The sequence below is a fragment of the Clinocottus analis genome, unplaced genomic scaffold, assembly GCF_023055335.1.
Source record: "Clinocottus analis isolate CAN_PGR_092001 unplaced genomic scaffold, fCliAna1.0.p SCAF_14, whole genome shotgun sequence".
Taxonomy (NCBI): Eukaryota; Metazoa; Chordata; class Actinopteri; order Perciformes; family Cottidae; genus Clinocottus; species Clinocottus analis.
This window is the reverse complement of record NW_027175865.1, coordinates 6,520,625-6,543,191: the sequence shown is the minus strand read 5'-3', so window position 1 is coordinate 6,543,191 and position 22,567 is coordinate 6,520,625. Positions and strand designations below refer to the sequence as shown.

The 22,567-nt window shown below is 40.4% G+C and overlaps 1 protein-coding gene across 7 annotated transcripts in view; it reads right to left on the bottom strand.

Annotated features, from left to right (window-relative positions):
* Window positions 1–22,567, bottom strand: part of ptk2aa (protein tyrosine kinase 2aa) — a 53,342-nt gene that overhangs the window by 27,015 nt on the left and 3,760 nt on the right. For 4 of the 7 annotated variants that reach the window (XM_068575883.1, XM_068575885.1, XM_068575884.1 and 1 more), the window contains exons 1-8: window positions 17,911–18,079; window positions 12,969–12,995; window positions 7,256–7,494; window positions 6,126–6,295; window positions 4,731–4,818; window positions 4,359–4,438; window positions 3,689–3,751; window positions 2,071–2,125 (exon numbers count right to left, since the gene is read on the bottom strand). In XM_068575883.1, coding sequence (XP_068431984.1) covers window positions 2,071–2,125; window positions 3,689–3,751; window positions 4,359–4,438; window positions 4,731–4,818; window positions 6,126–6,295; window positions 7,256–7,494; window positions 12,969–12,995; window positions 17,911–17,929 — 741 coding nt within the window. In that variant the 5' untranslated portion in view covers window positions 17,930–18,079. Of the gene's footprint in view, window positions 1–2,070; window positions 2,126–3,688; window positions 3,752–4,358; window positions 4,439–4,730; window positions 4,819–6,125; window positions 6,296–7,255; window positions 7,495–12,968; window positions 12,996–17,910; window positions 18,080–22,567 lie in introns of those variants that run through there. The other 3 variants (XM_068575889.1, XM_068575886.1, XM_068575890.1) reach the window with 3 other exon arrangements.

The window sequence follows — 22,567 nt, the reverse complement described above, 5'->3', positions numbered from 1 at the left end:
GCAACACTTCCTGTTGTGAACGCAGCTTAACGGCGCCTGCGCTGTTCGCTAGAGTCACATAAGCATCGCAACATATCAGCCACTCAAAGTCAGTTTTAGTAAACCTGCTGCTCAGGCTGTCAATAGAAATTAACAGACTTTGCTCTTTAAAAAGCTTTCACCATAGCGTACATCAGTCACTGTTTACTACCACGGCCATCTGCTCTTGGGTTTGTGTATATGTGTGTGGAAGTAGAGTCCATTGAGGGTGAATAATCCCATTAAACGACTACCATTCTCTTTCACCAGAGCGAGCGACAGAAACGTAGATGACAGCTGTGCTCTCTCTCTCTCTCTCTCTTACACACATCTATGTGTGTATGTTAAGGATGTATGGAAGAGCAGATGTGGCACTTATCATTTGCTTCACATTAACTGGTTTTAATTGCCAATGTACAATATAATTATGCATACAAAAATACTCAAAAACGGACACAAGTAAGTCAATATGGCTGCAGGTAATGATTATTTTATAAAGTCATCAATTAATTGTTTGGCCTTTTAAAATGGCCTTCACTATTTCCGTAAGCTTAAAGTAATGTCTTCACATCACATATTTGTTTTATCATAATATTGTTGCAATTGAGAAGCTGGAACAATTTTTTTGTGGTAATTTTGCTCAAAAACAACTTTAAAAATTGTAGAAATAATCATTTGATTGGCTGAATGATTTAGCTTTACTACTCATGATGTTAAATAAATAGCATAACAAGTCATTATTCAATTACAGCATCAGTCGAAACATCTACAATGAAGTCAGATGTGCCAATGTTTGACTACACATATGTCAATGAGTGCATCTTCACAGCTTAAAACACACAAAGTCAGAAGAGAGCGTGTTGTCATGTCTGCCAAAAGAGTAGAACATTCGAGAAATAGGAGGTTGAGAAGGTGATGAGGGGGGAGTCAGCAGGGCTTGACAGACGGGGGGACCCCAGAAGGAGACGCACAATGCCGCCTCCTCCTCCCTCTTCATAGTTGAAAAGAGAAAGTGGGTTTAAACATGACCTTAGGGTCACACACCCACACACACACACAACAAACATACACAAACACAGTTTCTCTCCCTCTGCAGAGCATCTGTCCGCCCGCCTGCTGACATCAAGACCTTTTCAGGTCACTGGGGCCTTTCTTTCACACAGACACACACCAAGCCCTCCATATAAACGCGTGCCGTAAATTTATCACTGACACAGACGCTGTTCATTGTGCGAGCAAACCCAGCCTTCACATGCAAACACCCACAGCCCAAATCTGCCAGACTACAAATTAGCTGTCCATTCTGACACAAAATCGTATTGCCAACCAACAAATGAAAGTTTTAGAGCAAATCCAGACTTGCTGTTGCCCCTGTTTCAAGTCTTATATTTACTGGACAGACATGAGAGTGGTGTTGATTTTCACGTTTAAGAAAGCGAATCAAGATATTTTCCAAAATTCAACTATTCCTCTTACAATAAGATTTGTGGAACTGTGATACTTCATTGGTAAAAACTACATTTATCACACTCATCTATATATAGTGTGTACGTAGGTACTCTAGTAAAAGTGTCATATTGTCATATTCATTCCGTCATTCGTCTTCGGTGGCCTAAACTGGTTACTTGGGCGAATATCTCATTTCACTCTTGCTGAGTCTTGGACTGCTTCACACTTTCTCAGCCAGGCCAGCCCAGGTCTGACAACACATCAAGTAGCACATTCAGAAAATTGGCTCAAAAGAGCATTCATTTTGCGTAGGGAGCTGCCTATAAACCACACACTTTGGTTACTTTTAGTAATATAGCAACTCCAGAGGAACTCCTGCTCCAGAGGAGCAGATGGGCCACAATGATAGTAGCTGCTGAATGAGGGGAGAGCATTTCTTCCCAGGACACCCACATTTTGATCTGATTTGATCTGATTTGACCCTCCTATTGAACTATTACAAGAGGAGAAAGTGAATACAGTGTTTGTTTCCGAAACTTGACCTATTTCATTGTGTGTAATCCACCTCTGTTTTGATCTCTATTTAAAACTCATTATTCTTACCTTTACTGAATCCAACAGGTCTTTTGGGAAAAAACGCCTCAAACCAACGTCTTTCCTGGAAAGAGAGAGAGATATGAGAGGAAGAGATCAGAATGATTACGATGCTGTAATGACACTGAGGAATGTTAATTGAAAACACTTTGGTCTTTATCTGATCTCAGCAGTTTTTGTTTTTTTTCTCTGCAGAGAAATTATAATAGCTGCAGACAGATAGTGTTACACAAGACAGGCAACTGAAGACAAGAAACAGAAAACAGAAAGCCATGACTAAGTGCTGACAATACAGAACACAACTCATCTTTTCCTAAGAGACGGGACTGAGGAAAAACAGAGAGTATAAAACGAAAGAGAAAGAGAGAGAGAGGCAGCGAGGAGTACAAAGAGGGAGACCACAAAGACAAAGAAAGATGTGTGAAGCTGAAACAGGAAGCTAACTAATGATTCAAACTCCTCTGGAGAGAAGACTAAGCACAGGGGTAGGAGGAGAGAATGAGTGTAGAGAGAGAGTAGCTTACGTCATCCTATTCCTCCAACATAGGTCAAATATCAGTCAATTATTATTATATATAGTCGTAAATCACAGAAAGAAAGTGCTTCCTTGTGGTTGTCCAAAATGTCAGGCTCGCCTCAGCTTTAATTACACTCTCTATGACAAACACATGTGCAAATACTACGACTTCACTTGGAGCTGTCCATCTTCATGTCTATGAAAGGATAACACATGATGTTTGTCCCCCAGAATAAATGTTCTATCTCTACCCAGAAAATCAAAAGTTGTATGGTTGGCTTTTAGTCTGAAAAGAAAAGACACTACGCAAAATGTGTAAGCTAAGATCGTCCAGAGAAACTTAAATAGAGTCCCCATGGCCAACTGTCAGCTTGGTGTATCCAAAGCCCTGACGGCACTTTCCCTCTTGTTGGTTTAAACTATGCATGACACAACATCTTTTTCAAATCAACAGCGAGGGAGACAAAAAACAAGGACGGCTCGAACACAGGAGAAAAGCAGACAAAAATGAAGGATGAGAGTCTAGAGACGAGAGACAGAGACAGACAGAGAAGGACCGAGAGGACGGAGAAGAGAGAGACAAAGAGATATTGGTGGAAGGACAGAGCGCATTCTTCTCGGTTAATTGGAGAGCTCGTTAGGCGGATGGACAGAAAGAAAGACTTCATTGGAAGAGGGCAGCTCATTAGAACGTGATCATGTTAGAGCCAAGCCTCGTTAAGGCCGGAGTTTGTTCACCAATGTTCATCTTGCAGAGAGATGGTGGTGGGTAAGTATGGAAGGAGCATTACAACATGACGAAGGTGATTGGGTGACAGAATAAACACAGCGATAAAAAATATAACCGCAGCTACACTTCAGACTTTCTCTGCACCACTAAATGAAAAAGCCATACAATTAAAAAAGGATGTTTAAATGTTTCCAGACTGTTGTGTATTTCTCAAACTCTTATTTAAATGACTTCTATTGTTTTCCACCCTCTACCCAAAAACCCAGACACTGTGTTGTTTTTCTGTTATTTCGGCAGGGTTACAAAACATATTTCCATTCAGAGGAAGGATGTGATGTACCAGAGCGTTTGCGAGCTGCCAGAGCAAGAAAAATACTTACTCCAATAGTTCATAGTTTGATTTCTTGTCGAGGGCGTTTCCTCTCATCTCTTTGAAGAACCTCCTGGAATTTAAAGCAGCAGGGCACAGAAAATTAACAAGGTCAAAACCATTCACTGCAGACGCACACAATTTAAAGTGATTTAGTAGCGCTTATTAAACATAGTTGCCTCACACTTGTCAAGTGTGTCTAAAACTATTCAGGTTTTAGACATAAGAGGTAAAAACTTAACCAATATTTGCAATATAACAACTTCATATTAAAGACATTGACATATTTTGGCTTGTGGCCTACAAGATTTTCAGATTAAGAAGTAGGAGTTCCTTTAAATAATTAACACAAAATGTTGGCTAGAATGATGAGTGTGGCTGAGAGGCAAACATGAAGAGTGAAGAGTTTTACACAAAAACAACTCTTCTAGTGAAGACTGCTGTTGTACACGCATATTGCTTTTACTGATAATTAGGCAAAATGGATGAAAAGAGTTTGTGATTGTTTCAAACTCATTTCTAATCTATGATGGGAGCAAACTCTTGCCTTTTACTCGTAAAAAAGACAATAGACATCAAACATAAAGAACGACTGTAGTTTGTAGTACATCGTAGCTTTAAGTTATTCATGCGCAAATCCTAAAAGAGAACCACGGGTCAGTAGTGTGAGCACATCCCACCTGATTTCTAGACAACCAAGTTTTAGAGCAACATCTTGTTCCACTTGTTCCCCAATTTCTGTCATGTAGTCATTCTTCACCTTGGGGACACAAATACACATCACAAAAATATGTTATATCAACACATTTATTGCTACCAACAACAAATGTCAAGCCATCTATCTCACACACAAATACGATCACTGTCCTAGTGACCTAGATTACTAAAACGCAAACACACACATACACACACAGTCCTTCAAGCAGTACCATATGTCTCAGCTGCTAGCTAGCTGCTGGCGGAAAATTAAATATGTTTGTGTGCATCTGTGTCTGTGTGTATATGTGTGCGTGTGTGTGTGTGTGTGTGTGTGTGTGTGTGTGTGTGTATACCTGTTGGTAGAAGTAGTTGAGTGTAGGTTTGTCTTCTGTAAACTGCTGCACAAAGCCCTTTGGAAGATAACGGATCCTTAACTCATACCTACAGTGGACAAGAAGGAAGGCAGAGTGAGCGTGTCACGCAGAGATGCAACAAATATTTTTCCAACTTAGAAAACAACAACTTGCAGCTTTTGTGTCTGCTGGAAAAATCTTTTGTAATACTGTAATATGTTTGAGACATCTTCTATGTGGTAAAAACATTAGTCAGTTGCAGAGGAAAGGAAAGGAAAGGATGAAGGATGTTGAGACAACTAAAGGTACAAGATCAAATATATCATAGAGAAGACATGATTGAAGAATGTGATGAGTAGAAGAAGAGAGAGTATTAAAGAAGGAGTGGGGAAAGGATGAGACAGAAGGAGGTGAGAAAACAACCAATATGCAAGAATGCAAATCAGAAGACTGATTGTAAGCTCCGTGGAGGAGAGACAGACAGAGACAGAGAGACTTGTTGACTTAGTCAGACAAAGCAGGCATCTGGTTCTCTCTCTTTTTATGGCCCAGAGCAAAAGGTCTCTACCTCACAATAGCATTAGCACCAAGGCCGCCACAATAAACATAATATATACCAGTGCATTAACATCCAAACTGCCAGACCAACTCGACCACACTACATCAGACACACACAACAGATGGGTCATACCATGTTTAACGTTGATTGCAATAAATCTACTCTGCTACTTTAGTGTACAATAAGGCAGACTGCTGAGGCTCTAGCTGATCGAGGAGACTGGGACTTTGACTTAATTTACTAGGCTGAATAAGTAACAATTGTCTAGATTATTATTATCTAGGTTATAAAGTAGGACCTGCACGTGCCTGCCACAGAATCTCCTGTCAAGCTGGACGACATTTCATCTTTGGCATCTCAATGAATAAAAATACCACTAGTCTGCCTGGTAACTTTTTGACTTGATGATAACATTTAGACCTCTATTAAATCCCATATTTGGTCTTTGCCTGCTTGCTGCCTTAATTAAGGTGCTTTAACACCACATTTTGCTCTACATTCATGTATTAGATGTCGTCTGATTTTATTTTTGTCACAGAAAATAACCACCACAAAATATTTTACATGATGAAATAAGCAGCAGAGAAGGAAAAGGGACACTGTTTGGCTGATAAGAAGCATAATATAAAATAATTTACAAATATGTGCTGTTGTTAGTCCACTAGCCGCAATAACGCCCACAGTTTATGCTCGCAACCCTTCCTAAACTGTTTCCTGTCAACAGAAAATCTAGTCCGACCCAACAATTCTGCCTGTTAGCCAATCAAATTACAATTACAAATTACAATGACAATTTACTAAATAACGTTGTTTAGTAAGATACACTCTTCTCTCACCTCCACTCCTCACTTGCTCGTGCCTGGTCATATTTTTCTCTGACGTGGGACACGCCCAGATCGGGGTGGAGCCAGTGCACCTGGTCTCTGGATTGGCTGTTGCTGAGACGCAGGCCGAAACAAGACGTCCAGCGCACTTTGTGGATGTCAAGAATCTTCTGGATGATTCCCTGGAAACAAAGAGTATCAATTTTATGTGAGACTTCTCCTGCACAGTTACATAAACCTTTAGTAGTAACAAATAAGAGATTTATTAATAGACTGATATTATTGAAGGATAAAGTGTACATTCCGCAAATATTACTCTTGGGCTAAATTACAAAGTGTTGTCCCCTTTAAATGTGGTGAATCATCACATGTATATCAGTGCAGATGCCCAGTGGACAGAAACAGTTGGCAAGTCCATAAAGAAGTCAGTCTGTCATACCTTCGTGTGCCAACTGTGCTAATGTTTACGTCTGGCATTTTGCATCAGGTCAGTGAGGGCATGAGTGTATGCGTGTGTGTTGGTGAATTCAAGTGATTCAATATGACGTTCCCACCCAAACAAGTTGACAGACATCATACACACATGCATGATAATGCTCACACAACCATGTGCGTTGCTAACGCTAGGGGGTCTGACCTAGATACTGAAGGAGAGAGAGAGGAGATTTGGAGTGACGTATCCTGTACGACCGCTAAAGTTTGAGCAGTGCTAAGTAGTTTCTGCATCATGTGAGTGGATCTAAAAGCATAGTGCGTAAGTAAACACACACGTACACACACAGAGAGCGTGCTCTGAGGTTATGTGTATCTGTGAAGCAAAATATTCTCATTTTGCTGATAATCCCTTATCAGAGCACATGGCAAGAATCTTGAGCTGAGGACCACCTCTAGACTCTACTGCTCGGGGTAAACTGATACATGTAGCGGCATCAAATGAGCACCAAATATTACCACTTTGAAAGTTATATTGTTCTGTTTGTTGAAGCTGTGGACATTTGATATTTTTATGATTGAAAAAATTGTTTCAGGTGGAAATATCCTGGAGGATGAACTTTCCTCTACGCGTTTGTCGTTTCGAGTAAATTCTCACCGAACATACATTCATTATGTGGTGGGACAGACACAAATGTGTCTCTTCTTACTTTTACATCCGTTGCATCTCCATATCTGATATTGGAGGACCAGCAGCTGTGTTCAGTGTTGGTCTCGAAGTGATGGAAGACTTTCAGAACCCTGTCCACGGAGCCAGCCATGGTTCGGTCCGACACCCCCGCGCTTAGTCGTGATTTGGCGCCTCCCAGGAGGGCATGGTTCAGGTTGGGGTCCAGGTAGGCCGTCGCCATCGTTTTCCCTGCTGACACTGCTAGGTGTCTGTCATATTCTGGGAAGCAGAAGAGAACAAATGAGACATTTGTAATATAAGCCATAATAAATCTGAAGAGAGAAAATATACATATTTGTTTTACTCCAGGCAAACATTCACGACTGCCTCACATACTGAACATAGAAGTTAACAACACAAATAACTAGCACGTTTATCATCGATTAATGGAGGAAAAAAAAGCCAAAATAATAACTCATAGGCCAAGATGACAGCTAGAACTAACCAATTGATTTTCCTCATGATTAATCCTTTGATCACTATATATCCAAATGCGCAAAGTGACATCTTCACATTACTTGTTATGTGCAACCAACAGTCAAAAACCCAGAGGTATTCAGCTCATGTTGACAGAGAATGTTCGTCACTTTTGTTTAAACAATGATGGAAACATGGCATTCTGTCAATCTACTAAATCAATGAATCAACTAATTGTTTCAGTCCCTGTCATTGTTTAACTATGTAACAATCATAGACTGTGTTTTCTTCCTTTCTCTGCTGTCAATTACAAGCGGATGCACTTGTAATGTTGTAGACTTACATAGATTAATAAACTTTGTCTGTTTGGGATATGACATTCTTTGGCAACATTGTTCTTTTGGAAAAGAATGATGAAAAACACAGAACAATGAAATACCAGAGAGGGAAATAAAGAGAGAGAGAGGTTCAGTCCGGGTCAAGGCTCGATATGTAACCACCTGTGCCTATGACACACAGACAATGCCTCTCAGGCTGACGTTTTTCCTGAATAAGAAGTTGTGACATTGACACACTTCCTGCATTTTTATGGCAACTTCATCTGGGAATGCCGGACAAGAAAAGGTCTTCTCTGTGTGTATGTGTGTGTGTGTGTGTGTGTGTGTGTGTGTGTGTGTGTGTGTGTGTGTGTGTGTGTGTGTGTGTGTGTGTGTGTGTACTGATGTAATCATGATGTGGAGAAAAATATGGTGGGATCTCTTTCAATCATTTTATGCTTCCTTTTAGCCCTGTGCTTCTCCTCCTCTCTCCTCTATTCAAGGAAAATTGATATGTTCCAGCAGGTAATTACAGCTGAGAGAAAGAGACGGGGAGAGCATTGACTGAGAAACACACACACATGCACACACACGCGCACAAACACACATAAACACACCTCAGAAGAGAGACTGTTGGGTTGTTGAGGGATATATCACAATAAGATTAATATGTTCTTCTATGTCATTCAGCCAATTTCAAATGGTAAAGACCTTGAGATTAACAAATCACTTTCTTTTTTTCTTTCTCAGACACACATACACACACTACTAACTACGAATGCCAAGCAACGGTAGCGCTGGCTATACACCAAGTCAGTTCCCATGGAGTCAGATGTCACACTTTGGAAAGGATTGCTACTTTTGTGTGTGTGTGTGTGTGTGTGTGTGTGTGTGTGTGTGTGTGTGTGTGTGTGTGTGTGTGTAAAGGATGTCATTCATACCTCTGTCCCAACACATGGGAAAGGGGCTACAGCCGCTCATTGCCATGGAAAGACATGTCTGTCCCTCCCTGTGTCTGTCTGCACCGAGGACAGATAGACAGCTAGTGGTCTCACAGCCTCGCATCTCACACACAGATACGCTGAACTTCTCATGTACAGAAGCTACATAAATAAACACACACACCAAGGTCCTGACACAACTGCAGAAACTCACATAACCCAAACACACAGACACACACTCAGTCTCCAAGGCAGAAATCTTTGTCTCCCACTTTTGTCGACAGCTTCGTTAGCCAACAGTTACTTCCAGAGGGATGAATCTCAATTTTCTGGTCCATTGACACTCTGTATGGAGTGTGACGAGGCTTTGAAAAACACAAGGAGGATAAATAAAAGCGTCTCGTTGTTTGTCTTCTTAATCCTTCTCCTGTTAGGGTTTCACAAGCCAAGAAAGATCCCCAGAGATGAAAAGTTAGCTTCATCCACAACTTCTTTTCAGTCCGCTTCTACTCCTCAGTGGCCCCTCTCCGATGACATTTCACTGTTTCGTTTTTTGCCCAATTTCTGCTCCATGCCTGCACTGCATAGTTACGCAGTTGCCTTGGAAGAGTCAAGCGTCCACTGCTCAGGAGAGGATTTGGGTTATTTCACTCTGTAGAGTCGCTGTGATGGTGAGAAGACTCCAGCAGACGTGCAGAGGCAAACCCAACGTGTACCGTGTGGATCCAGTGGACATGCAGTTAGTTAGTGGTCGCAGAGGAGGAGAGACAAATACTGTGCTCAGTGATAAACAAACAGAAAGGTATCCGCTTCTCTTGGAAAAAAAAAAAAGTGAGAGAGAAGAGTGAGTCTGTAAAAAAACAACGGAAACCGAACAGTGGGACAAAGAGAGAGAGGAATACAGTGATTGTTTCAGGATGAATTAGAGGAAAAGAGGACAGCGCAGCAGCACTGAACAAAGTTGAGTGGGAATGAGAGAGATTGAATGAGAGAGAAAGCTGCTGCAGGAGCAGGAGGAGCTAGAAACTATTAATATGCTAATCGTTCTCGTATTCAATGAAAAAAATCCTCCCACTTCTGTTATGAAGCTGACCTCAGATCAGCGCTTATGTTGTGGCAATATACCATCGCAAATGCAAGCAATGTAGAGGAAGAGAAGAAAAAAATGATAGAATATCTTTACCTAACTACTCTAAAGTAACAATTACATCAAAAGTATGTAATTCCCTGAAGATAGTAGCAAAACAAAGGCACACATGTCAGGACAGAAACAGTAATTAACACCACTTTAGATTTCAATCATCTTCCACTTTATATGCACTCCTCCAAAGTAATATAAAGCTGAGTATCTCCACTGTCCATCCTGCTCTATTTTATAACAAGCAGTTAAATCCAAAGGCAAACTGCCACCATCCCTCTTTCGTAGCCAAGACAGATCACACACTCTACTTCTTAACAAGATATTATGGATGAAAAATAAATAAATCAAAAGAAAAATCTTCTCAGAAATGGAAGAGAAGAAAATATGTTTGCCAACACAGCCGCTGCCCAGCATGTCAACTAGCAGCTGTTAGCAACATGCCAAGTAACAAGGTCTCCATCAATCACACTTCATCCTGCACATTCAAAGTCACTCAGTCTGTACTTTGGGTCCTTTGGGGGGGTCGTGCTCTCTCGACTACTCAGAGTGCTCGGGGTGCTGCCCTAAAGGCTCATCTCCAAGGCAACGTGCCCACGCGATGCAGAAGCGAGTGGCACCTATCGGTGCGAGTGTTGCTGCTGACCAGATGCCGGCCTCCATTACTGACGTGGACATGTTGCCCGACATATAAACTGAAGGACTGGACAGACGGCAATGAGTTACTGAGCACACACAAATACAATTGGACATGGCAATGTCACATTTTAATGGTACCGTGCGCGCGTTTGTGTGTGTGTGTGTGTGTGTGTGTGTGTGTGTGTGTGTGTCTGTGTGTGTGTGTGTGTTTCCTATAATCTGTGCTCCATCTCAGCCATTGGCTTTTGTTATGAAAATCTGGTAGGAGCACGGGGTTTTAGTAGGGTGGGTGTGCATATGTGTGTGTGTGCGTGTGTGTGCGTGTGTGTGCGTGTGTGTGCGTGTGTGTGTGTGTGTGTGTGTGTGTGTGTGTGTGTGTGTGTGTGTGTGTGTGTGTGTGTGTGTGTGCGTGCGTGTGTGCGGACGGGCTATTGAAAGCCTTTTTGTTGGAGGGCCGGATGTCGCCATGAATGGGAAGCGCTCTTTTGGGACTGTACCAAATTCTCTCTCTCTCTCTATCTATCTCGCTTTGTGTTTACGAACACATAATTGTTTTAGCAGAGGAGGGAAACACAACAACCCCCGTCTACTAAATGCAAATACAAATTCAAAGATGCAGGTAAACCTCAGAACTGTAATTGCGGCTTTGATGTGTCCTTGCATGTGTGTTATTAGACACCAATCAATGTGTTCCCACCCACGCCTTGAAGTTCAATTTCAAAGGTTATTTCAATTAATTAAAATTTAAAATGTCTTTGACTTATAATGTAAAACGGTGTTTCTTCTATTCTAACAGATTACTCTTTTGCTGCTACATGAACTACATGGAACAATACAACCTTCATGTCAACGTCCCTTTACTCACATTGTCAATTTTAAATTATTTGTAATTTTAAAGTGTAACGAGGTTGTTATTACGTTGAATTGTTTTTAAAAAACACTTTACATTGTCAAATGTATTTTGACATTATTTACTGTGCCATCTTGTTTTTTTTCCTTCAAACAAGCAGCACATAAGGATGTGTCAATAGAGCTGTTGTCAATGTTGTTGTTCTATATTGTTTTCTTCTGTGTGTTACGGTGTGCTATATCTGTGTATAAGTGATTGTTGCTATTAACAGTTTAACGTAATTGTGCATCCCTTCTGACCAAATAAATAGCTAAATCAGTGGTGTAAAGACAAAGTAATGCCTGCGGAGTCATCACACTGATGAAGACGCAACACCTGAACATTGTCACCTCGGGCATGAAGAAATAAAAATGTAAACAACAGAGTGTTTTAATTTGGCTCACACAACCACACATACTGAAACATCCTGTCGTACTTTGTTTCTGTCAAGACAATTCCATTGTTATTCTCTTGCTTCCTCACAGCTGAGAACAAATGGGAATTACAGGACTGAGGGGCAACTTAATTCATCCACTGGCCAGCAAGGCCTTTCTTCAGTGGGTGATGATGCAAACATATGTTTCCCTGCTTATTAGATTTCGAGAATAGAAAATTAAAAATACATTATATACATCCCCTAGGGCTATTAGGAGTTCAACTTTGACTTTCAGCTTTCGTCAAAGAGCCCATTTTGTCTCTGATATCTCAGTGTGAAGATTAGTCACACAGTCCTACTAACACAATGTTCACACTCTTCCTCCCCCGTCTGCACTAATTAGACCAACACACCCACACGCAGATAGATATGCCCACTCTGTGTCTGTTTTCTGTCATGTTTAATAGTCTTACAGACACACACACACACAGTATGACTCACAAATATGTGCAATTAGAATATCTTTGTATCAACAATAAAACAACACCTATTTTTATTGCACATATGCAATTTATAAGCGTCCCTCTAATGTTGACTCATGTCGCCACTTTGCTCCTTTTCTACAGTCAATGTAGGTGACTGACTATTTAGTCGTCTTCGGAGGTAAAAGCGTGTTCAGATTTTTTGATTATTTTAAAAAGAAATGCAAACTATTTCCTTTTATTTTTTCATGAAGAGCTGGATTTGATTTGATTTTTCCTCAATATACTAAGTATAGAGGATGCAGTAATCATATAATGAGGACACTTCTTACAGTACACTGCAATGCCTTCCAGGAAATAAAATAATACTTAAATGAAACTGTTCACATGATGAGGCTAGTAAGTAGTCAATATGTTAAGATTGATTTATCAAACTATTCCCAAGGTTGTTGAATGGAGTTTCACACTCAAAAACACAAGGGTCTGCGACTCACCTGTGTAGTAGGCAATCCTGGAAATATCTGAAAGACAAACATGACATAGCATGGAGTAAGGTGGTTTGTTTAATTATAAGCCATTGAATAAAGCAATCCTCAGGTCAAAGAATGTAGCTGAAGAGTATTACGTTCCACAGCAGGTGCTTTTAGATCAGTTAATAAATGTGAATTACAGAGGGGAACCAGTGACTACTGCATGGCTTAATCAATCAATATCCTGTTGACTTTTCAACACGATATTGATTGATTCAAAATGTAAATCTATATCCCATTGTCACATGATTTACTCCCATCCGAGACCCGATGAAGCTAACTTGTAAGCGCTCATGGTTTCATGTTTAGCAGCTTAGCAGTATTCTCTGAGTTTAAACCTGCACAAGCTTTTCAACACAACAGTATAAACCCACAATTTTAAGGCTGGAAAGTGTTTCACTGGCTTCTAGGCCGAGACGCTGACATGCCGTGACATCAACGTCCAGACAAGGCATTTGTGAGATTTGGTAGGTGAGTGTTTCAGCTCATTTGCAACCTACAGCCTGAAGTAAAACCTTAACAAAACACTCTTCTCTCCATCAGTAATACTACATGGAGTTTTAACACAAAGTTGGATGTTAAAATGCAAAAAATACTACACAAAATGTTCATCCCATTGTAAGATGAAAGTATAAACAGCAGTTTTAAAAGTCTAACGCTGTATGTTTGTTTAAAGCGTTTTAGATGTTTTTGTGTATCTTGTTTGAAGTACTCCATTGCTGCTGTCTTGGCCAGGGTTCTCTTGGAAAAAAAGATTTTCTAATTTTAATGGGACTTATGTGGTATAATAATAAAAAGAAAAACCTCCTACTGTAATCATTGAGTAGCTCAGTACACTACACTACAGCAACACAGCTCTCAAAACCCCACAGGAAGCCCAGGAGAAGCATTTTGAGAACTTGACACCCAGACCTATCACACTCAGTTAGAGCAGTGATATGGCTGCAGGAAGAGGTCAGGAGGATAAGTGCCTAAGTGCCTATACACCCTGATGTACACACAATACTGGGTAAGTGCACACACACGCACACACACACGCAGGCACACACACACGCAGGGTAAAATGACAGCAGGGGATGTCAACAAAAATGATGTAATGGTAAGAAAACCCACATCCCAAAAGGAAAAAACAGAAAGGTGACTCACAATGTGCATATTCTCGATAAAACCCCTTGTAATTTAAAACCAAGACACTACAGTTAGTGTGTGTAGTCAGTCACAATCCAAGTACAATCAGCCTGCTGCCCCACAATATTATTCCGTCTTTTGTAAGACGTATTTGTATTTTTCAGGCAGTCATTTCCTCTCATCTCATGTTGCCATGGATCATCCTTTTGATGTGATAAATTACTACTAAACTATACTCTAACCGTCTGAAATGGGCCATGATGAAGATATCTGGTCTATAAGTGTCTACAATGACATCTGCAGTCGATAGATCTGAACCGTGTACACCCCGTCTGTCCCTTGGATGCTCTCACTGACTATTTGTCTCTCCCAGTCTCTCTCTTGTAAGCGCTCAATGTAAGTTAAGTGCTATGTAGCCTGACATCTTCAGACAAACTGGTGTTACAGTCTAGACTGAAAGCCAGAGGAGACTGTGGTGTTTCTCATGTCTGAGAAACAAGATGAGCCCCCTCCTGAATGCGTTGCCGTCTTTCTGCAAATAATTAGTTAAAACACTTTGTGTATTATCGTTAGTTATATGGTGTTTTTTTTTTTTTACTTCAGCTCGCTATGGGATTCTTCTCTTTAAAGCATATCCCACAGGAGTGCTAGCAAGGTGCTAATTACATACCAGTCTGTTTAACAGCCTCCCCAGCACACATATCAAAGAGGTCCATGAGTCTCTCTCTCACACACACACACACACACGCACACACACACGCACACACACGGCCTGTAGACTGGCATGTGGCCCAAAACACCTGCTCTTCAAGCTGTCCTCAAGACATAGACACACAGGAGGAGAGCGTGTATGTATTTCTCAGATCTATGGAGAAATACTCATGCACACAATATTTTGTGTTGTTGAACCGAATAATCAAGAGAGTCTGTTAAGCAGTGATATCTAAAATACTGGTCCCACATCAGTTAAATAGATTCAGTTCGAGGGAGGTCAGAGTCAAACATTTTCCGTTGCTGCAGCTAGTGATGGAAACGGTCACAAATGAAAGATTATGAAGTAATTTGTTCTGCATTTGAAACCAGTATTAAAAAAACAAGAGAAGGAAAAGGTCTGCACAGAGGAATAACAAATCCGCATCATGTGTAAAAACACCGCTGCTGCAGACAGTTATTTCATTTTGCAGCGGTGTCATTTCTTAAGTGAGAGATTCCATTTAATCTCTATATTTGTGTCCAAATGTTAATGCTCAGACGTTATAGATTCACTTTGCGTTGCTCTGGATATGTAAAATAGAAAGGCTGAAGCAGCAAATGATCGCAAACAACAGCTGGCGTGTTCGGTAGATGGAATTGAAAGTTTAAGAAAGAAATGTAACAAAACGGTGTGCAGCTCAACGCAACAGTGGAAGATCAAAATGACTGGGAAGGAACAGCAGCAGATGTTCTTTCCACCCCAAAAATGAAACACGTCTCCTGCAAGAATCAACTGAATTAACCTGATGAAAGCAGTCAGCTGTTCTGCTTCGTTGCTCTGTGTGTAATGGTTAAAGCTGAGCGGGCGCACGTCTGTGCATGTGTGAGTGTGAGTGTGAGTGTGTGTGTGTGTGTGTGTGTGTGTGTGTGTGTGCATGTGTGTGTATGCGCGTGTGTCTGACCTGATGGACAATGGGGTGTTACTGGAGCGTGCCGTCTTAACGACGCAACGTAACCCCTAAGGCACCAATCACACCTGCCAGTCACACAATAAAAAAAATAAAATACATAGAATCAAACACACACTTTTGGGATTTTTTTTTTGTCTTTTAAAATATATTTAGCAAAGAGAGAGGTTTTGAGAGCAGTTTTGACTTTGAAAGTGACACATACTGTGTTAGATAATTCTGTTACGGATGACGAATCTGTTTTTTCGCTTGTGCCTTTTCTCGTTATTCACATTGAGATGAGCATTGAGCAACACCATAAAATGTGTATTGTGCGCACATACACACACACACTGACACACACACACACACACACACACACACACCAACACACAGATGATGCATAAATCCTACACGCTTGCAACATAATAAGGTCACGTGAACGCATGACTGCTCATACACATTTATCTGCAAAAGCGCACACCCAGTGACACACACGCACACACACACACGCACACACACACACACATTCACTGAAGTGTGTATTGTTCAGGTGCAGTGATAAAACTGACGGGCCAACTGGAGCAAAACGCATGTTAATGTATCACACTCAGACCAGATACACTATATGTGTAATTCATCAAAACAGATTTAAGTCAAAGTATGACTTGTGAGATAGCCTAAGCTCTAAATGTATTTATTTTTTAAATTACATCAGTATAATGTAAGAATAGAGGAGTAGAATAGAGTAGAATAGAGGATGAATTTGACCTGTTTAACTTCCTAACAACAGCTCTAAGCAGCTAATAATACATTATTAAAATGAAGAATCTTTCATTCACAAATCATTTGAATTGTGTGTTGAAGATTGTTGATGATGTCGATAAATATTTGTAGTTTATTGGCTATAAGCCCATAAAAAATGTACTGTAGTGAGATAAACCAAGTGAGAACTTTATCTTTTAAACTGCATAAATGCAGATTTTTACAATGCCTGCGTTTTCATCTGTGTGTGTGTGTGTGTGTGTGTGTGTGTGTGTGTGTGTGTGTGTGTGTGTGTGTGTGTGTGCGTGTGCATGTGTGTGTGTATGTGTGGTGATACTTCTTGTTTAGCAAGTTCGCATCAATTATGAACTAAGATCAAAATATTAAAACATACTGAAATATAGATGATTTAACCTAGAAACAAAACACCACAGGGGGATTGTTACTTCATGCCAACATTTACACATATACAAATACACAGATCACAGTGAAATACATACCAAAACCTACACATGGAGCCATGTGTGCAACACTCTACATATGGATGCACACGTGTATTCAAACACAACCCACTAATTTGACACACATATCATCCACACATTCTGCTTCCCTCCTACACACACGCACATGCAAACACACACACACACACAGACACACGCACACGCACACACAGACACACGCACACACACACACACACACACAGACACACACACACACACACAGACACACACACACACACACACACACACACACACACACACACACACACACACACACGCCTTCACTGCACATGTACACTTCAAGTTGAAGCCTCCTACATGAAATCAAACCAAACACTTACAGCTCCTTTTTTCACAAACAAACACAATCCTTCACCATAAGGGTGCCAGCTGGACAACTAAACAGAATAATAAAATAATATTCAGATAAATGCTGGAATGGTTTCCGTAATACATTTGAGATTCGGAAGCCAAACATGTTTAGTATACAAGAAATTACAGAAACAATTAATCAGTTATCAAAATTGTCAATTGACAAACAGCTTTTTACTCTTCCTCCTCCTCATTATTGACATCATCGTAATTGTAACTACTCCAAAACTACATTTATTAACACTCCTTTTATATAATACTGTTTTTACACCACTTCCTTCGCCTCTTTATCATCATATCATTATAACAAGCATACAACACTCATCAACACAAAAAGGTGGTTTATGTTCATTCATACATTTTCACACACACACACACACACACACACACACACACACATCCTGAACATAATTGCACACATTAATAAACAGACAAGTAGAGTGCACACACATGCAACCATCCACACACATACAAACCAATGTATGCTTTTAAAAATCTTACCATAGTAAAGTCCTTCCATTTAAAGTCCTAAAGACAAGAGGAAAGAGTAATCCCCCTTGCCAGCAGATAAAATGGGAAAAGCCCAAATCCCAGGCTTCTGGGGTCTTTGGGCTGGAGCTAAAATGTGCTAGCCAGCTAACTCAGTAATGATGGCTAATGTCGGCTTAAACTAACAACCCAGCCTCCTCCTCCCTCTACTACTAGTAGTAGTGCACTGACACTCAGATGCACAGTGGCATGAGTGGGAGAAGAGAAACGGAGGGAATGAGAGAAAGAGAGAGAGAGAGAGAGAGAGAGAGAGAGAGAGAGAGAGAGAGAGAGAGATAGTAGGGAGCTTATGACTGTGAAAGGGGGAGGGAGATGCAAGAGAGAAAAAGGAGGAAGGAGGAGGGGTGTCTTTGTCTCCCAGGAGAGGGATGGAGGGGGAGAAAGGGAGCCAGATGTACAGAACTCAAGAGGGGAGGGAGAGGCAAGAGAAAGACATGATGCAACAACTTCATGAAAAGAAGTGAGAAACAGTGAAGTATAAAAAACAGAGAACAACAAAACAATATGGGGAAAAAAAGAAGAGAAAGTGAGGGGGAAAACACATAGCTGAGAACATATTAGAGAGAGAGAGAGAGAGAGAGAGAGAGAGAGAGAGAGAGAGAGAGAGAGAGAGAGAGAGAGAGAGAGAGAGAGAGAGAGAGAGAGAGAGAGAGAGAGAGAGGTTAACCCTTTGGCTATTCTGTCTCTCTCACACAAATGTGCCCCTAAGGAGCTACTCAATTACTCATAATGCAATATTCTCAACTCAACGTTTTCCTACAGAAATCATCAATCTTAAAAGCAAACAAAAAAACGCAGGGAATAAAAGTCAATTGTTCCACTGATTTTCTTTGGTAAAGCCTGCTCATTTAATCCAATTATCCCAAAATCAAATCACATGCAGGGACATATATAGGGAAGCAAACCCACAAAATAACTAATACTTTGAGACAGAATAGTTCACTCATCCTATAACCTTAAATCATGACAGAATAGTTCAATAAAGAATACATGATAGTTGAAAAACACTCAAAATAGGTTCTTGGAATTTGATGTGCAGACCCTTAAAAAATTGGGCAGATGCAGAAAGTTTACCTTTTGCAGTATTTTCAACAGCTTATAGCACACCACAGAATTTCACTTTTCATTTGAAACTCATTTTTGCACCATACATGCAGCAGATTGATTAAGTACATTACATTGTCAAGACTAATAATAATGATCATAGTATTTTTTTTAAATATGGTATTTCCAAATGTTTAGCTTGTACCTAGACTTGTGAAACTGATTTTAAAGAATAAAGATGGGAGACAATGTTGGTTGACAATATAAAACACGGGTTAAAATCTTAAGTGTGTTAAAGATGTCATTTGGTAAACAAGCAAGCAAACAGAAAGACAAGACGAGAGTTGCGAAGGAGTAAAGGAGATTAATGGGCCACTGGATTAGTAGGCCAAGATGTCACACACTTACACACCCCTAGTATACTGCGACTCTCATTTAGGGGGTGGATCTAAGCTCACTCTGTCCCTTGTATCCCTGCTTTATGAGTTGCTATGTAAACATCGCCCTCTAGTGGTAATGTGTTTTCAAGCGACATCGTCTGAATGCCACCCTGCTCCTGTCCCCAATGCACGGTTGTTCCCTAAATACATAGGATTAATGTGATTATCTACTCTGCCTGAGCATCAGAAACGGCTCATTGTCCATCTGTGACTTACACTTTAAAGCAAACAAATCAGCCACTGTAACGGAAACCAAAAATCCACCGTTTATTAGGTACCTGGTATACTTCATAATGCTGGAACCTATTCACTTTGCAAACTATCCCATTACCTTCAAACAGCAAGAAGAAAAGTCATCATTTCAATTTTTTATTTTTTTAAATCAGCCTGTGCCCATTTTCTTGTGTTTGCCACTGCAGTCATTTATGTTAAAATACTTTTTTTTAAAAACAAGGAAAACATTTAACATTTAAGCAGACTAATAGAGACAGACAGAGAAGAAAACAGACATGAGTTGTGACTATTCTTCAATGAACCTTTGTTACAAGAGAGTTGGTGACTAATAACACAGACATACACATAAATTGACACACAGACGGGCAGGCAGACACACACGCACGCACGCGCACGCACACACACACACACATACACACACAGACACACACACACACACACACACACACACACACACACACACACACACACACACACACACACACACACACACACTCACACACACACAGAGGCATTATACCCACATCTGACCTCAGCAAAACTAGTTTATTGTAGCACACTAGTCAGTGATGTGTGTGTGATGTCATACCTATGGCTCGTATCCAGGTGTTTTACTGCTGATCTCTGTGTGGATGTGTTTCCCTCTGTTCTGTTATGACTGTAGTTTGTGTGTGTATGTGGCTATGTTTGAATCTAGAGAAGCGATGAGGTCATATGATTGGTCAAGCAGACATGAATGTCCGCCTTAATCTCGTTCTCTCTCTTTCTCACATACTCAGTAAAAAGCTTGGCTTAAGCAACTTAAATGGTTTAAGTTTTCACCAGGATGGCAGTCACTCAATAGTACACAACCAACCTTAAATGTACATATTATGTGTTGTCTTCAAACATTGCAGAGAGTATCTGGCCTAATGACTGAGCTAAAAATGTTTGTATTTATTCAGTTAGTAAATTATCAGCCCCCGTAAAGGTTATGCAACACTTTTGATTTAACATTTTAAATCATTTAACCTTTGCTTTTGCTTTAATTCCATTTGGAATAGTTACAGCTACATCTAATGTGTACAAAAACCAAAAGTATAAAAAGAACACATTGCCAGTAAAGACTTGGGAAGTTATTCCACCCAGCCAAGAAATACTTCAGCCAGTAAAACTACAAAGTTTAAGTTTTAAGTGTTAGTTTTTGTAGGAATAAAACAAATGCAATATAACGTGTTAGTTTATAGACTTTTAGGTGCTGGTTCTCTGAACAGAGCCAGTCCGGCTGTTTTCCCGTTTAAAGACGTTATTCTTCGTGTCTTCAACAAAGTGCATTTGGCGTCTGAGACATATCCTGAGATATAAAAAACTGGTGGACAGCTGTAGGTGGTGGACCAACACAGTCGGGAGCAAAATGAACCTCCCACCGAGGCAGCCGATGATCCAAGAGAAGATTGCTTCGCACATATGTTTTAATGTGTTTAAAAAAATCCAGGGATGTAGTACATCTTGGGACAATTTCCTCTTGACTCATCTCTCTATTTTTGTTTTTCCTCTCTTTTCTCCGACTAGCTTTCTTCTCCTCCCACCTCTTTTCTCCCTTTGTGTCTGTGACAAAGCCCAACAATTACTTCTTTCTCTGTCTCCCTCTGACTCACTGCAATGTAATTACACTGACTGTCCGCTCAAACATCACACACACAGACACACACACTAACGCACACAGAGAGGGTGAGGGGCAACTTATTTACAATATCTGTGTTTGTAATTGTTCTTCTCCCGTTTCCATTTCAGCCACTGCTTCGCTTTGAGATAACTGAGGGAGAACAAGAGAGCGCTCATTACTTTGTCATTTTGGTTGAGTCAAGAACTCATACACACACACACACACACACACAGACACACACACACAAACACACACACACACATACATACACACACTCTAGAGGGAATCGCTGTGCTCTAGTTCCATTCATCATAGTTGACATGCCGCGCCACTGACCTGCATGACTGAAGGTATAGCTTGCTCAGTGTGTGCGTGTATCTGTGAAAGAAAGAGAGTGCGTTTCTGTGTGTGTGTAACTACGATGTCATTTCCTGCCATTGTAGCAAATTTCAGTGCACAGTAAGAATGCTTCGCTGCACAGTGGTCCATCTGCACATCGATACACTGAAAGATTTGAAAACCTGTTCCCGTATTGTCTTTCCTTAAACTTATACATGTATAAAAAGCAACTGCAGGAGAGAGGATATCCTGTATAGCACATGGCCACCTGCTTGGAGAGACTGCCATACAATGGCAATAAATCCAACTACTCACACTCATACACATTCATTGAGTTACTGATTTGGGGAGTCAATCCCTACAGAGGTATAACATAGTTTCAGATTATAAAAATAACTAGGGATGGATCTTGTTTGTTGGGACCAATCTAAATTCCATTAGTGTGAAATATTCTGCAAAACTTCCATTGCTGAAATTCATCCTGCTGCATTACATTACTTATATCTACTCAAAAGAAATCAAAGAAATGCCTTTATCAGCTCCAATCAAAATCCTTGGGGTGAATGAATATATTGAAGACATCACACACACACATAATGACACACATAACTGCACATGGTAAGAGTCCACCATCCGGGTATTATTGTCTTATTGTATTATCCTTACACTTTAATTAACACAAATGCAACTGCAAAAATGCATGCACATACAAAACCAAGTTATGAGCACACAGACCAAGACAGTGTTCACTCACGTTATCATTGGTAAAAAGTCATTATTGCAGCACAGCAATATAAACAAGCATGAACATATTTGCAGACACAGGTACACACAAACATGCCAACACACACATAAACACCCAAAGAGGTCTGAACAGTGTTGTTGCTGCTGAGAGGAAGAAGGCGTT